The 17,816-nt window shown below is 38.6% G+C and overlaps 1 protein-coding gene across 1 annotated transcript in view; it reads right to left on the bottom strand.

Moving 5' to 3' along the window:
• Positions 1–17,816, bottom strand: part of RFX4 (regulatory factor X4) — a 98,771-nt gene that overhangs the window by 63,034 nt on the left and 17,921 nt on the right. Inside the window, exons 2-4 of the mRNA XM_054839741.1 lie at positions 15,602–15,688; positions 7,227–7,287; positions 1,617–1,740 (exon numbers count right to left, since the gene is read on the bottom strand). Of these exons, the coding sequence (XP_054695716.1) occupies positions 1,617–1,740; positions 7,227–7,287; positions 15,602–15,688 (272 nt within the window). The remainder of the gene's footprint in view (positions 1–1,616; positions 1,741–7,226; positions 7,288–15,601; positions 15,689–17,816) is intronic.

The following is a 17,816-nucleotide window of genomic DNA, read 5'->3' on the forward strand; positions in this document are numbered from 1 at the left end:
TTTTGGGTGGAAGGCACTGTACCTGTCCTGCTAGGTTAAGGTACTCCTTCTGATAAACAGATATATGCATATGAGGGACAGGAGAGAAGGAAGATGGGGTAATATGCAGTGTAACAAGACTGCCACATACTGAAAATTGGTGAAGTCCATAGTAAATGTATGTTCTGATGAAATAATTTCAGAATATTTACACCTTACAATTTACAGAAGTTTTTAGCAGCAGCAAAAATAGCATAGTGTAAATTTTACCCACATTCTCAATGTGTTACCCTGCATGAAATCTGTTTCTTGTTCTCACTATTCCTAAATTACACATTGCCACTATACTTACCACTTGGTAGCAATAACATGTACAATGAACAATTTCATCCACATTTATGCAGTGTATTTAAACAGAAACCTAACACAGAATCAACTGAGCTATGCAGGTCTTTAAGACACAACATAGTCATGTTATAACATGGTACATTTTACTTGCCTTGCTAAACTGCCTACATAAAGATGCACTATAGAAAATGACACCTCATTAAATACATTCTCCTCCTTCACCTACTCTTTACACAGGCACTTACCCCTAGGAACATATTTCCTTCTTTGAATACCCAGCACTTCCATAGAACAAACGTAAACACTAGAAGAGAATAGCTTGTAGGACAATCAGCTTCAGATTCATGCTTGCAAGCATTTCAAAAACAGTGGCAAACTCTACGCTTTGTTTTTTTCACAGCCTACAAGTTTTAAAGGCCTGTGACACATTCTGTAGTAAAATTTCAGTTTTAAATAAAAAATTAAAAATATAAAAATATCATCCTATTTTTCACTGAGAGGAAAACACGACTGACAACCAAATCCAAAATAAGAACTTTATGTAATGTCCTAGCTAGCCATTAACATGTGCTGGTGATGTATCGCATTAAGAGCTTTACTGCTCACATCTGGACAATGCACAGCTGCATCTGTACTGAGTGCATCTCCATTGTGAGTCTAGAGATAACCACAGTGGTTCTTCCTAGAGCTGGACTGGAAAGCAGAAGCACAAGGAATCACCGTGCAAAGATAACTTGGCAGCCCGTATCTGCAGTGCCACACAAATGCTGTTAGATGCTTTCTGACTTTCACGTATGGAGGTATGTACTCTACTACGTAGATTTGCCAGTGTGGGCTGATATCATTAATTCAGGGATCTCCATACCATGCTTACAAGAATGGCATAGACAGGCCCTAGAATTAAATGATTGCTATTTTAGCCTTCTATTTAAAAAAACCCCCAAACATACGTTTGTTAAAGCAGTGCACATCACAACACAGATGTGTTTACACTGGCTTGTATTTGACTTCCAAGCTGCCAATATTGTATACCATGTCACTGTCAGCTAGTCTGTAGCCTGAAGTCATAAAAAAATTTAGTGCATTCTGGAGCTGAGTCATGATTAGAAATTATTCCAACCTTCTAAATACTTAAAATCTTAGCCTTTGTCCAATAACTTGAATACATTAGAGATTCCATTCATAGACCTCTATCTCTAATGGTAAATGATGATTTAATTCCTTTCAATAATCCAAACTCACCTGAACCAGGCAAGGGCTCAAGGCATCTTACTGCTGTTTAGACTCACCTTCCCAAAGCTGGCAGCATTAACAGGTTGCGTGTCATTTTTCTCACAGAAGTCCAAGTAATGCATGTAGAGTGCGCTTCGAGGAATGCAAACACCTTCTGCAATCTCATAGTTCTCCTCCAGCCTTAAAAAGCAAATATCAAACAGAGAGAACTGCAAGTATGTTGGATGTCCTGTATGGTAAACAGTATGCAAAACTGCATCTTTAAGACCAAACATTCTGGCTTCTGCTCATCTCCTAAATTTTCTCTGCTTTGTTCCTAAGTGCTCCTTCCAATTCATTTCCATAATGTTCACTTGCTTCATTTGGTTCATGCTTGCTATCAAAAACATAGGCTGTGAGTTCTCAGGCAAGTAGAAATTAGCACAAAGGGATATCGGGTTTTTACCATGGTCCAAAGGTGCTATTTTTAGGAAAATATATACTAGTAATCTGTTATACCCTAAAAGCATCCTGCATTAAACAAATATACGTACAACTACGAAACAAGAAACATACACTGATGGGAAGCATTATCTCATTTTTTACAGGACTCTCTTCACTCCTGTCCAGCTGCAAAATTATGTACCTTGAAGAAGCATATGTGCAAGTTATTTGCAAATACTCAAGAGTGTGCACAAAATCATATCTGTATAATGTTTTCTTGCTATTGCTTATGGACAAAGTGAAAAAAGAGTCCATGATCTGAATACAATGCCAAATAAAATAGTGAAATGCCATCCTCCTCTGCCTCATAGAAACTATTATTCATTTACACATGCAAACACACAACTATAAAATTTTAAATTATGCATCAAATATATGAATGGGCATATGCTTCATCTTTAAAATCGGAAACTAGGCTCATTCAAAATCTATAGATTAAAGAAATATTCCTTTGAAATTACATTTTTAAGATTGCTGATCCAACAAAGTTTAAGAGGTATTTATATACACACTTAACTTTAAAACAGAATTAATTTTGTCATCCATGGTGTCACTCACATGCATATAGTTACATGTGTGCTTGTCTGCCTTGCTGACTAGAAGGTAGGTGCAACTTCCTCTTAAATATATTAGAAAATTAATATATATTCTCAAAAAACTCCAATTGTACAGCAAATCACCCCCTGTCATTTGATAGCTGTAGAACACCTTCCAAATATGTAGTTTCTCTCCTTCATTGCCTTTTTCAGGACCTACCTACCTTCCATTTCAGTTATCGTGATCATTTGTGACTGCAAACTATTTTAATAAGATATCCGGCTAGATGAATGGAATCAGTTTGTATGGGCAACATCTATTCTTCCTTGGTTTCTACAGAAATATCATCACGGCATCTTTCCTCAAATTCATAGCGCTTTAACAAAACCTCCTTTCAAAACCTGGAGAGTTCGTTTGTATACTATAGCTGCTAATTGGAATGTCAGCTTCCGTGACCAAGACAGGACAGAAAGAAAAGCAGTTAATTATTTCTGTTCATATCTGATGAATTTTTCTCTTTTTCTCCTCTCTTTCACAGAGAGTCATTAGTCTGACACTGAACAATGCTCCATTATACCTGAACTTTTTTTTTAATGATCAAAAAACCCATCTTGCTCCACTTCTTTTATTTTCCTGTCTTTTATTTAACAACTTTATCATATTTTGAATTCAGCTTCATTCCTCAGTATTATAGAAAGATAATGAACTCAATCTTCTACCTAACAAATCATTATCAGAAATAATATATATATAACATTTTAAATGTCCTAATAAAGCCATGTGAAATCCAGTAGTTCACAATGAGACCTTTTGTACCACTACAGTATAGCAATAAAACCCCTAATCCTTCCACAGGAATGACAATTTTATCTGTCCCTATTACTGTTTCCCTCTTATAGTTATATACTTCTAGATTAAATGAGATTATTCTATAGCAGAGTCAGGTCTGTAGTGTTTTTACAGACTTGGTTTTAGATACAAAGGCAACAGAACAACTGCGATGTTACCATTGCTAATCCCATAAAGAATTCTAGAACAGATTAATTTTGATGCATTATAACAATTTCTGTGAAACTACTAATCTGGGGAGAATCCACTACCTAGCAGTAATTTACCTTTCTCTTTTATATTTCTTTTTACAAATGTTGCAAAAAATAGAATAGTTTTGTTGACTTTAGCTTCGCAATACAATTATTTGGAGCACCTACACTGTAAGCCACTAAACTGCATGGAATTAGGCTGCTTGTGCTTTGAATAACTCTGTGTTTAGAGAAGTAGACACACACATGCACACACACACTAAACTGAGGTAAAATAAAGTTTCACACTTTCAATTTGGTCAACCAGTTCACCAGTAAAATAATCATGAACATTTTAGAGCCAAGTGTTTAGCAAGCTATAGCTTTACAGATAATAACGAGCACAGGAAGATGGGATAAGCACAGGATGCGAGGTATTGGTATATTCATGCCTTGACAGTTAAAATCAAGCTGGTGCAGTTTTCCCAATTATGATGTATTTGGCAGTAATGCTACATTTAGCAGGCCTTTCACTTCATTTTGCGTCATCAACGAAACTAAACAAAAACATCATTCCTGTTTCCAGGAAAAGGATATTTTGGCCAGGTTGACAGTCATCCAGATATGCTTCTTGGCATCTTCAGCTACTTCCTTCTCCTCATTTATAGTGTTCAATGTACTTCAGCTTGGGAGAGGCATAAGCATTAAGGAGAGATCCCTACGGGATTGATACTTACTCTTTTCAGTAAGATGCCAGACAAGGAATAACTAATAAAGTTGATGGCAATATGAACCACGTGACAAAATTTATGTATTTCCCTTATGTCTTGCTTCACTTTCCCTACTACTTTCTTCCCTTTTTTTTTTTTCTTTCTCCTGACATTTCCTCTGTTTCTGTTCTCCAACACTCTATTGCCTTCATTAGCTGTAAATGATAGTAGCATCTAATAATAAAAACATGACCAGCTTTAACTTGGCAGACACCAGACGCTGCAGACAGTTGTGGTGCTTCCATTTGCCAGAACAAGGCAAGTTTGGTACTGTATCCTGAAATCTGGTCAATAATTTACCCCATCACTTCCACCTCTTCAATCTGGCCCAGAGATTGCTGTAAGAGGGTGGGATACATTCTTAAGCAAAGTATATTCAGGTAAATTTAGTCTTTTGTCTTTCTTCACTGTGCAAAACCTTGATCTGAGGCCTAAGCAGGCAAAACTGTTAAACATGTAAAGCTAAACCTACAGGAAGCACTCAGTGCAGCATTTGTACAGCGCTGCCCACAATAGTTTACCGACCCATGGGGTGCTAGGTGTTACTGAAGTACAAATAACCTGATGCTAATGTGTCTGGTATTCCAGAACAGTGGAAACTCAACATCTTCACAAAAAGCAAGCTTACTACTTTGACCATAACCATTGAGCTTGTAATTTTATTTAGTGTATCAAACCCAGTAGCACAGTTTCCTCAGGAAATACCAATTCAAAACTGCAGTACATAGGCTGAAAAGCATATGGAAACCACCAGAAAACTGTTCTAGGGTATGGTTACTAAGCTGGGAAATTTTCACCTACAAGTTTATTAATAAATGAGCCAATTGTATAATTCAGTTTGACACTAGCTCAAGAAATTAAACTTGAAAACTTCTTTCCTTTCTGTTCTCTCATGTATTTTTGGGTGACAAATTGAATGGAGGAAATTGCAGATGCTCCAACAGACTCAAAGAGGAGAATGTCTGACCTACCTAAACGTGTAAGAAACATAACACAACAGACAGGTAGTAAGCCAGTACACTAGCAAGGGGGAAGGGAAGATGATGTAAGCAGCCTTTTCGGAATCAAAATTCTAGGATTCTATTGCAAACACTGCTGAATGGGCATTAGCGTGCACACTGCATTCCAACAGGGCTCAATATCCCAGGAGTTTAGGGATTTACTAACCTTTATGACCAAGGAAGCTTGAAAGCATTTGGCAAAAGATTGTTTACAGTATTTGTATGTTTTCTGTTGGGAACAGTATCATTGGCATGTTCTAATTAACTCTAACTTCTTGGCTACTACGTTATTTGCTCCTGTGGAAAAAAGACTCTTAACTGACTCTACTGCAAAAAAACCACTGTTCTGAATTTGGGACTGGTAAGCCCTGCCTGCTTTTTTATTTTAGCTGGATAGTTCCTTGTTATCCTATTTGAACTGTGTTGAAGTTGTATGGGTGAAAAATGGAAAATAAAAAAATATGTCTATGACATTTCACTATTATTTAAATAATTTTCTCTCTGTCTGTAGTCACTCCCTTTCTTTATTCACTTTTCTTGAACTTCCAAAAAACAGCACTTCTGTGATACAAATAGGTACAAAGAAGGAATAGTTCAGAGCTAACCTTTACTTATATTGCCCCTCTGATTATTTGCCCTGGAAGTGTCTGCAAGTCTCTTCAAGGCAGAACACTGAATACTTGAGAAACCTCAAGTTCTCAATCAACCCACATGTCTTGGGGTTTTTTAGATCCAAAATTTAACTGATCAACTTTAAAAAGCAAATATAGATGAAATAAACCAAATCTCATTATGCATATTTCACAGAATTTCACAGGCCGAGAAAAAGTAAAATTCACTGGATGAATTATTCTTTGCTGTTTGTTCAGTTAGATCTCCCAAGAGACTGACAGAAGCAGAAAAATAATTTTGCTAACCACCCCACTTTTTTTTTTTGCCAATAATCTTATCTTTCCAACCAGAAAAAATATGAGAAGTACTTACAGGTGAAGTAAAGGCCTTTCTTTAAAAGATTTAAAACAAGCTAAGGAGGATGAGTTTTCAGATATGCATGCTCTGAGGCTTCTCTGTAACAAAGCTCAGTTCTGCCAGATACAAGAAACCTCCTGAAAGATGTGTGGTCACTTACAATATTAAGAAAGCTAAACCAGAATCAAAAACATAAATTAAGAGAAAAGTCAACAAAAGTCTAAAAGATAACCTATAGAAAGGGATGTCAGAAGTATAAGTAATGTTACAGAACTCGCAGCCTAAAATACTGCTGTAAACCACAGTGAACAGCACTTGTTCATTTTTCATAGCACAGTAGACTAATTCACAAACTTTCCTCTCCCCATCCTCTCTTTCTCTCTTCCTAATTACCCTTTCTTCCCCCCCGCCCAAATTTGCAAGGGGATTTTGGCAAATGAATCAAACCTCAAACTCTCTCTTTTCTTTTGTTGTCTTCTGCATTAAATTACAGAGGTCTCATTTCAGAAAAACAGTCAGTAACAGTGGGCTTCATCGTACACTGAAACAAATGGGAGTCTTGAAAAAAAATCTCAGTTCTTGTTTTCTTTTTGTAATAAATATAACAATGATGACAAACCACAAATCACCACCTGGCAAGGTAGCAAACAAATACACCAAGCAGATCTTCTAAACTATATCAGAAGTTTCCTGTGTTCAAACAAATCTCAGAAGAGTAAGACGTTTGTTGAGAAATGCTGTGGAGGAAACTAATGAGCAGATTAAATACATACAGGGAAAGTATCTTTAGAACTGTATAAGATGTCCAAGACCTCTATTCTCTTCAGCTGGAAGAAGTATAAGGAAAAAATGCTAACAGGTTTTCTTGATTTTTAAAGGAATCTTACCATTGCAGTGTAGCTGGAGTTGAGTGTGGTTTTGATGCTCTATTATTTTCTTTTTCCTCATCTGTTAAGAAACAAACATAAAAATATGTTATTCCAGTGGGAATTGCTCAGGCATTTATGAACTGGTAAGGAATTATCTGATGAAAAAAAAAGTTCTCAAGTGCCAAAGCTTTCTCAAAATATTGGCTAAATTGTGGAAATGTAAATAATGGTGTTCCCTAAGCTAGCATCTGAAGATACTGTTTAAGGCAATAACCCTTGCAAACATCACTGATAGCAGGAACAGAATGGTGCATAGGAATAATGACATTGGAAAGGATAAATTTATATATATTAAAAAAAAAAAACCCAACAACAAAAACCCCAACCAAATCTCAGACCTCTAGCAGCATGTCAGAACATAAAAACACTTTCACCTGCTTTAAGGGAACAGTTGCCTTACCCAAGTTTTATATTAGATGAGGCATTTAACCTAATGGGGTTCATCCACTGTTGTGGTCCTAACATATGATAGGTACTAAATGTTTATAAATTTACAAAGATTAATTCTTTATATTAGATGAGGCATTTAACCTAATGGGGTTCATCCACTGTTGTGGTCCTAACATATGATAGGTACTAAATGTTTATAAATTTACAAAGATTAATTCTGAATGAGAAAAACTGAAATTAAAAACATCCTATATTTTATTTCTTTTCAGATAATTTGTCTGATAATATTCCTGATTAACTGTTTCCAAGGTAACTCTCTGATTTGCCTTCTTTCAAAAAATTTGAATAAAATATGAATTAAAAAAGATAATTAAAATAAAACTCTTAAAAATATTGGATTCTTCCTTGTTCACATTAGTTCTTTTGAAACAATTTTGAAGTATGTATAGAATAATTCCTATTAAATTGTGATTTGGGAAGCATATAAAACATTCCTAGGTGAAAGCTGGAATGAAGCACAATCAGTGCCTCCAGAAGGGTATTCTTTGGGAAACACTGTTGTATCAAACACAGTTTGATATTTTAACAACTTTGTCCCTGATGAAAGCATTAAGTGTAGAAGGATTTGCTACCTAAACAACAAAGTAAATCACAGCTCCTGTACACTACCCTGCAAGTTTCATTTCTTCATACAATTAACATTTAGAAGTTATTTAAGTGAGCCTTTAGGATGCTGAATCTGAAGGGAGCCATGCTATCTCCCCTGAACATCAGATCCCATTAGGAGGCATTTTGTACAGTCCCAAGAACCGACACGCACAAATAAAACACCGCTTTAGAAAACACTGTCTTCAGCCCTCGTGCCACAATATTTCTTCCATTACATATAGGACAAGTTGTGTTCACCGAACATCCTTTAGCCTGCGAGGCCGGTCCCCTGAATGTCAGGAAAATCCAGATTTACAGTTACCCGCAGACACTGCGCAGCCCCTCTTCTGCATCTGCATGACAATGGGCCTTTAATTATTGGACTGCACACTCCTTCCCTGCCTTTCAGGGGCCTGCTTTTATTCAGTGCATAGGACCAACATACACATTTCAAATCACTTTTAAATTGTGTTTTTCATTTGTTTTTCCTAAACAAACGGTTGGCACGCAACAAACCTTCAGCACACAGGGCTTGAATGCTGAGCAGCCGTGGCTGCCGCGGGCTGCTGATGCTCAACAACAGCCTCGGGCCTTGCCGGCAGCAGGACAAACACCTTCTCCCTAGTGGGAGGCAGAGCCATGCAGCACGGATTTAAACTACTGGATGGATGAAATAGTTGGGGCCGTCTTCTCTCACAACACCGACTGTTTTACCCTTCTTATCCTTAACTGACAGCACAAACATGCTAAGAGCACACCTGACTCCAGCCTTCCCTGGGGAAGAAGGGGCAGCCATGTCTGCCCTGCTCTGAGGTGGGAAGAGCCATTTGGATTGGGATTCATGGTGTTCCAGGTGACAGGGGATGAGGGAGCCCAGCTTGGAGGTGGGAGAGTGCCTGGTGGGAGGGCAAGCGAGCCGCTGCAGGGAAGGCCCTGTGGTCACCTTCAGACAGCCTGAGCAGAGCCTGCATCCTGCTGTGGCTTCTGTCATCTCAGCCAGGGAAAAAGTAGGTAGCGGGACTGAGAGGGAGTTATGGCAGCTCCCTGGGCTTGGGGCACAGAGGCTGCTGCAGCTTCCTTCACCCACAAGCAGGCTGGCCTAGCCTGCCAAAGCCCCATGGGTGCCCAGCAGCTGGTGGCCTCCCAATGGTTCCTGAGGTAAAAGTGAAAGGGGACTAGTTATAAACAGTACATCTCGGCAAAGTGTTGCAGGGCTAAAGTGCTGACTGAGGGCAGGGGGGGATCCCCTGCTTTAGTAATGAAAATTACAGCTGGCAGTCATGGGGGTGCGCAGGCCTCGCCAACAGGGACCTGTAACACAGGGCACTGCAGCGCCTTTCTATGGACAGAGGAGTCAGACCTTCGCTGCTGCAGGGAGGGAGACACCACAGCAAGGTACAACCACTGAAGCTGCTGCCTTCAGGTATCAGCAGCTTGTGGGGGCCCAGTCCTCCTCATGTGTCCCACTGTCTTCTTGTTCAAATTAAGGTTATTGCTTCCCAGGTGAAAGTCATCCATTTTCTTAATCAGTGTCTTCTCTGTCAGTGTCAAAGCCCAACATCCACTGGTTTAAGTTCAGTATACAGTTGGTTTCTACCTCCCTGGAAATTGCTATGGGGGTGCAAATTGGAAAGGCTGAAAGCCATTGATCTAAATAACCCCTTGTCTAACTAAGGTGCAGAAATCCTACACTTCTGCCCATGAAACCAAGACGTACTACTCCTCACTCCCTAGAATAAAACTTTTTATTATCTTTCTTGATCTAAGCAGGCTAGTATTCAAAGGTCTGTTATTAAATGGCTTGCACCTGTGCTAGACTTAATTTTCCCCTGGGTATGTGGCACTCTATCAGACATCGAGCCAATATCTAAATTATACAATAATTAGGGTCTCTACACTCATTCCATCCCTCCCCCAGCTGTTTTTCACTCACATTAAGAGAGAGCACCTGTGAGCAGGTACTTTACCTAACCTACCCTCAGACACATTACAAGCCAGCCATACTCAGCTCCTCCCATGTAAGGATTTGTTTTAACAACAAAAACTAACAATAAGATCATAAACTGCAATTTAGATCTCCCTCCTCAGTTATGTCTGCCTCCTGGGGATACTTCTTTAAGACTTTTCAGCATTGTCCACTAACTGTCCCTTAAAACCAAGAAGAAGAATAACGGACTTTAAAGTTATTAAAAAATTCTTTAAGCACCATTTTCCATCAAAATATTACCATTGAACAATTGAATTTTCTGCAAAACTACATTTTTCACAGTTAGTACTTGTCTCCCCCAAAATCAAGTCTCTGTACAAGAAAACAGAACTTTTTATTTGTCTTTTTGCCAACGGACCAGCTGTCAGCCAAAATGTTTCTCATTTTCACCAGGTGTTGCCTAAAATATTTATTTTCAGAAAACTTTCACCTTTTTATGAAATAGATGGAAAGAATTGCACATGGTATAGGAATGGAAGGGATCTAGAAATAGAAACTTTCAGTATTACATATACTAGCACTTTATTCTACCTTGTATAGTTTAACAATATAATCTCATCAGATAATTGACTAGCAGAAAATAATAAATATCCCTGTTCCTTATATTTTAGTTGGCAGCAGGGCACTTAATGGCTTCCCTATTGAGCAGGGAATGTTTTGTGACCTTGACTCAGGTCACAAACAGATCTGTTTGTACAGCATGAAAGAGGTAAGGAATGCTGTTTTCCCTTACTTTTTGGCCTGTCATTTTATCAGTCCCCATTACAACAACACTGTAGATTAAAATTAACCCATCCCGTTTAAAATTCAATACTGGCAATTCTTCTGTGAGAAACGCAAAAGGACTTGAAGTCACAAGGAAAAACCATGCTCCTGATGCACAGCTGCAGGTGTTCACATATATGGCAGCTGCATAGCACCCCAGGGAGAAACCAATTTGCGAGGAGCAGATCTAGTGTGCTCCACTGCCAGTAGAAGGATTACTGCATCCCAAGGAAAGGTATCTTCAGGGTACCCGGTTAGGTAGGAAACCTGGTACTCATCCCAAGCTGAAAGCAGGTAGTAGCTTAGACAGTTGCAATTAAAACTCTCAGCACGGAAGAGGTCTTCAAAGAGATTCAATACTGGGATAATCTATGTACTAGCAAAATAGTATTTCTTGGCTCCCAGAGATATTGGAGAAAGTTTTTCTTCCCAAACTCCATGGAAGTTTCTTTGCTAACAGCTCTGTCTTTCTCCTTTCAAAATTCTGTTTCAAAGCCACCAGAATAGAGTTCTGTCTGTATCTTGTGCATATGGTTATGGCTTTTCCTGAACTCTCAGTAGTATCCTCTAACTTCTGCTGTCTGGTTTTAGGTCCAGCTCAAGGGATTTTTTGCTTCTTGGAGCAAGAAATATGCTCAGCACCTCTTTAAGGCATGCTGCCTTAAACACAGTAAGTGGAACATCCACAAAGTGAAGACCCTGCATTAGTACACCTTTTTCTAAAATGTCTGTTTATCATAACTCAAGTGGAGTTAAAGTTCTGCTTTCCTCTGTGGAGATAACAGAAGAGTTCTATAATTTCCAGTGCTGCCTGCATGTGTCTCCAAACTACTAAGGAGCTAACATGTTATTAGTAACTTTATATGGATAAAATCCTTGCCTTAATTCAGGTAGCTCCACACCTTTCAGAGGAATAGCCTCTTTCTCTGTAGCCCCTGCAGTCCAGGTTCTGAATGTTCTCAAAAGTTTTGAGATTTGCCATTAGCTAAAATTATGTGATAGCAAGAAACTACTGTTTCTTACATGTAGCCATAAATAAGGTTCAGACTCATTAGCATGTATTCCATGCTTTTAAAATAGTGGGATTTTTTAAAACCCTCTGACAAACATGGGAGCATGGTTCTAATTGAGTAGTTATGATTGGGAAAGAAAGGATTTTCCCCAAGGAAAGTTTCAGTGAAATCAAGTAGCTCTTTTTAAAACATTTTTTCAATGGAAGAAAAAAAGGGTTAGTTCAAACAAAAAAAGAAACTATTGGATAAATCTCCCATTTCAGGTAGTTTGAACACGGAATTTGAACACTGCCTTTGAAGTGCAAAAAGTAGTCTGAGTCTTTTCTTTTCTCTCACATGAACTGTCTACAAATTCACATTTCTGAACACGCAGGAAAATTTGGACAAGCAATCCTTCCACTTCATCATGTAACGTCACGACTCCTTCCCCAGGGAACTGAACTTGAAACTTTCATAATCCTTGAATTGTATTCCTCTAGACCCCTATTTCAATTTGGAGGATCTGGCTCAACACACAGTACACAGAAAATGTTGTGGGTTTGGGTTTGGGTTTTTTTTTTTTTTTATAACTTATTAGATATGAGGTTGTGCCATTCCTTTTTTCTGTGGATCTTTTGACTAACATGCAGAGTGTGGAAGTGGTGGAAGGAAAAATGCTTAAAGAACCTGAAAACTGAAATAAAATTTACCTAGAATTTTTATATTCGAGTGTAAAAGCTGTGTTTTGGGAGGGGTCATAAAACCTTCCAAGAATAAGAAGCGCCTCAAGAGGAAGAGAGACCATGGGAATCTGGAGCTGTGAGTCATTGCTTCCCTTCACAATGTAACACAAGTTCAAGAGGCCTGGAGGTGTCTGGATGAGAACAGAAGATTGCAAAGGATTCCTGTGGCATGAAGTATGGTTCTGTAGCATACTTCTACTATAGAAAAGGAGATCAGCAAAACTATTACTCTTGTCCTAAAACCCTATGAAGTCTAAAAACATCTGGGGGGAAAAAAGTCACAAGAGCAAGCATAATACTGAGTAACAACAGTAATAACTGAGTTATCAGTTCACAATGCAAATTCTTAGGGTCTTCACTGGATGCAAATCCAAAAAAAAAAAAACCCAAAAACACCACCAAAGCCACATTTTCTCTGGTAGAGTCCAGCCAAAAGCTACCTAATCTATTTAGAGACAAAAAACTAAGTAAAGAGACAGATGGATGATGCCTTCTTCTGACTGCAGATGAAAACTGGAGCTCCATTGACAACAGCAATTTGACCACCATTCTGAAAAATTCAAATAGGGTTACATCGGTTTTCTCAAAACATTTTGCCTCCTGCTGTTTGTAAATGTGTGACAGAGGCTGGACAAAGTGACACGATGGTTTGGAAATTTCTTGGTTGCTGTGTGGGCACTGTTAGAGAAATGTTAGAAAGAACTCAAGGGGTGGAAAAGAGCACATAATACAATGATTTCTAAGGTGAAACTTCTAGATTGTTCTAGATTTCACAGATTACTGGTCTTATTGCTGCTGGGCAAGTGGCTTATTTTTCTTTCCTACTCCTTTCTCTTCACCCTCTCTCCTCCTCTTCACCCTCCAAAACTAAGGATGACTTCAGGTGGATTAATTCTCTTATCTGCACTACAGAAATGCTGGTGTCAGTGCAAAGGAAGCATCTGGAAGAAATGGCTATTAAGAAGGAAGCTAGATGAAATCAACTCTTGCTCTCATTTGGGTTTCCATTATATACTGTGACAATGTCTTCTGCGCACAAATTGTGGGATAAATTCATTTATATATTTGTTTCATCAGTTCTAAATTTGCCACCTTTCATTATCATCGCTTGCCTCTTAATTCCACTACCAGAAAACAGAATGAATAACCTTCTTATCTTCTCAGTGCCATTGTCTGAAATATCTGTTCTTGCTAATCCACAGCGGTCCACTTCTTACTGTCTCTAGGTATGTGGACGTTTTCTCATGCTCGCATTTAAACTAAAAGCACATATATAACAAATTACTGCTAGTTTTGCTACAACCTATTTAGGTTAACAGTTCTATAACAGAACATAGGAGACATATTATAATTATTTTTTAATATAGCTAGTGGTGCTAAATAATTACGTTGACAATACTGTCTTGAACTGTGGGTCTAAGGAAAAGTTCATTAAAGTCAATAGGGTTGAATCCTGAATTCTGACCCTATTAGGAGTCTGAAGTCACATCTCATTCATTACAGATTCTTTCCATCACTTTCTCAGTAGCATCAGAGTGAAATGAATTTCGTAAACCTCACAGTTTCTCCTAAAATGTAAATTAACAAGCAGATGCTTTTTGTTTTTCACTACAATTTCATATTTAAAGATGAACTAATTTCTTGTTCCTTAATTTTTAAAAGCCAAAAACCCCAAACCTGTCCAAGTTTTATTGTCTGTCTTTAAGGATTCTTATTCACTCCTTAGCTTGGGAGTCATAAATAAATACCATGTTTCTAACACTGCCTTTCTCCTTCAGATGAGATACTGCCTCAAAAGAGAACCCTGAACAAGTAAGTGTAGGGCCCCGATACAGCAGATTCTGTGATCCACTAAAACATTGTGCTGCAAGGCATGTAATTTTACTGTGGCATCAAAATAAAGTAGTTATCTTAAAATGCAAAAAATGTAAAAGGGACATTCAGCAATTAAGAAGTAATTAAAAATACTTTTTCTAAACTTGCGTGCTTGAATATTATAAAAATGTGAGTCTTTCTGAAACAAAGAATTCAGTCTGCATTAATATCCTCTAACATAAACATATGAAATACAGAGAGGAAAGCTAACATGAAGAGTATTTTGCTTTAGGCAAATTAAGTAGAATAGAAATTGCATAAACAAGGAAAACTAAATAGTAATCTAAAAATTGTCTTACATTTTTAAAAGGAATCAATTAGGTTATTTTAAGGTATTTGGGGGTCTTTAATTACCTGCTGTTGTTAAAAAAAAATCAAGATCTTAAACTACCATAACTAGAAGAGATAAGAAAAAAATAGGTATTTTAAAATCAGCTAGATTTAGAATTGTTCCCTCTCTATGACTAAAAAAGGAAGCAATATTATTTAATATGTGATTTTTTTAAAAAGCTTATGATTGTTCAATTCTTAAAATGAAGATTTTTATATGTATGATTTAATATAGTCATATCAAAAAACAGCACAATTTTTCCTGTATTTCAACCTCATGGAGTCCACCAGTGAAAATCAAAACAGATGATTTTACTCGTGAGCTAATACTAACAGCATGTTTTAGAGGTCATCCAACCTTTACTCAGTGACACAAATTCTTCTGGTTGTTTTAACTAGTAGATAGTATTACTTCCTTTTAAATAATGCAAAATAGCAAATATTCCAGGGAAAAAAAAAAAAAAAACTATTGGATGTGTCAAGTGAGTTGACTCTTCAAATTACAGAGTACTAAAAAATATCACCAAGATGTAGCAACATATACCAGGAAATTAGCACTTGGACACGTTCACACTCATTTTAAATGAATGACAAGTTACTTACTTTCATCGTTAGAAACATTCCCCAGAGAGGTGTGACTGGAATAACGTTTGTTTTCACTTTCATTGAGACATCGTTCAATCCAACTCTCTGCAAAAGAACAAAGATGCTCTTTTTTTGTGTTTGTCTTTGCATAATAAATAAACTTCCAACATAGAAAACTAAATAAAGCACCGGTTTTCAACAGATGGTGTTCTGTAGCATTTCTGTTAAAACACGCTCAGTCTGAAGTTATTTAACAAGAAAATCCTTCCTTGCTTTCAAACTTAGCTGTTGCTTTTTAGTTTTATTTTTTCTGTTTTTAAACGACAGAGGGTGAAACACTTCCATGCACATAACAAAGCTCCTCAGGATATTCTCCCCCCTCCCCGTTACATGATACATTTAAAAAAAAAAAAATCACCTCAGGTGGGCAACTGAAACACATAAGTTGCATTAATTTCTAAATATGAGTCTAGCAAAGACTTACATACTCAAGTATTTCCACTGGTTTTGAAAGTACTCTTCATGTGTGTAAAATCAATCATCCATGTGATTTTTTTGTTACAGTGGGGCTCAAACTGTGCTCCCTGAAGTCCAGCCCTATGACCCCATTCACCCTGGTGGAGTCCCAGGCCCTACCGAGACCTTCTCCACACGGCTACGAGTCCAACGTAGTGAGTCAAGCGGCCACTGAGCTACTCGAACCTTTCTCACTCCACGATGGATACTCAACCACTCCTGTCCTCCCTCTTTCTCACTGTCAGTTTATTCCTGCCAGTCAGATGAGGTACAGCATTACATTGATTTGACTCCACTGTTCCTCTTTCTGGAAGCTATAACATACATCCCCTGATGACTTTGGAGGATGCACTAGGCTCAGCAGAATTTGCTGTTACAGGTCTTCAGGGCAAAAGTTGCACCTTCCTATGCATTTCCTTGGACAAAGCATGAAATACGAGTCCTTGAGTTTGGCTGGAGTCCCTGGTATTGCTACAATAAACTGACCTCCCTCATAAGATTATTTCTGAAGGGCATGCATGTGGGCAGAAAGGAACTTATGCTCACAGAGGTCCTTGTGGTCAAAACAAGAAAAAAAAAAGGGATAGGTGGGAAGGCTGCAAGGTAACCCTGCAAGTTACGACAGGAAATAACCCCACGGAGCAAAGAGATGCGCAAGAAATAAGGGGAACCAGGCCTCGTCGTCAGCAAACTGCCAGAGCCAGAAACACCTTCAAAGACACGGAAATGGCTGCAGATTCCTTTCCATAAGCCACTCCCCAGACACATCGGGCTACCAGCACAGCGCAGGCACGGGTCTGCCAGCCAGAGAAAGCCCATCACAGTAGCAGGCTTGAAGGGAGAGCAGAAGCCCAGTGTCTTGGGAAACCTACCCATCTGGTTTATAGAAGGTAAAAGTTGATATGACTTCATTTCAGCACTAGATGCCAATAAATAACTATATGAATAGTCATGGCCAAACACATCCTGCAGAAAAAATGCTTTTTAAACCCAGACACTTGCATAAACACATGTATATTCCTCTGTACACACGCTTTGGGCTGCCATGCGAACAAAAGGGCAATGGCATCTGTGTAGGACTTCGGAAGGGTCTGCTGAGAGCCCTTCAGATATGATTTCCAGGCCCTGCCACGAGACTCCAGGTACTGTTCCTTTGTGCACTTCTAGTTTTCAGGCAGCATCAGAGAGGTTGTGGCAGCTCCAGCCTATTCCCTTCCCTCTGCCTGTTTGCCCGCGGCTAACACGCTGCGACGCTGCCTTCGTCAAGCACGTCCTCATGTGCACCTTCCTCATTCACCGTCAAACTGCCCTGTGCCTATGGAGCCTCACGACCATGCTGCCTCTCCCCTATAGCCTGCTCCTTTGAGGTACTTCTCCAAAAATCAGCAAAAGTAACTCTTGTTGTCAATAGATTTTTCAGGATATTTCTTCTCCCATCAAATTCAACGCAGCCTTGTGTAAAGATCACTTTAAGGTTGCTGACACCACAACTTAAAATTTGCCAGCGAGGCCTGTGCTGTTTAATCAGCTCCTGCTCAGTTACTAACCCACAAGCCTGTGGCAACTCTAACTTTGAGGCTTTCCCTTCTCATGCTGCTCAGCTGCATCGGGTGGGGGTGTATCACCTCCTTGTCTAAAGGCCAACACAACGAGATGGCTGCTTCGTGCCAGATTTCTTTTACTGCCCTAAAACTGAGCTAATAGCTTCTCTCCTCTC

Source organism: Grus americana, chromosome 1 (assembly GCF_028858705.1).
Source record: "Grus americana isolate bGruAme1 chromosome 1, bGruAme1.mat, whole genome shotgun sequence".
Taxonomy (NCBI): domain Eukaryota; kingdom Metazoa; phylum Chordata; class Aves; order Gruiformes; family Gruidae; genus Grus; species Grus americana.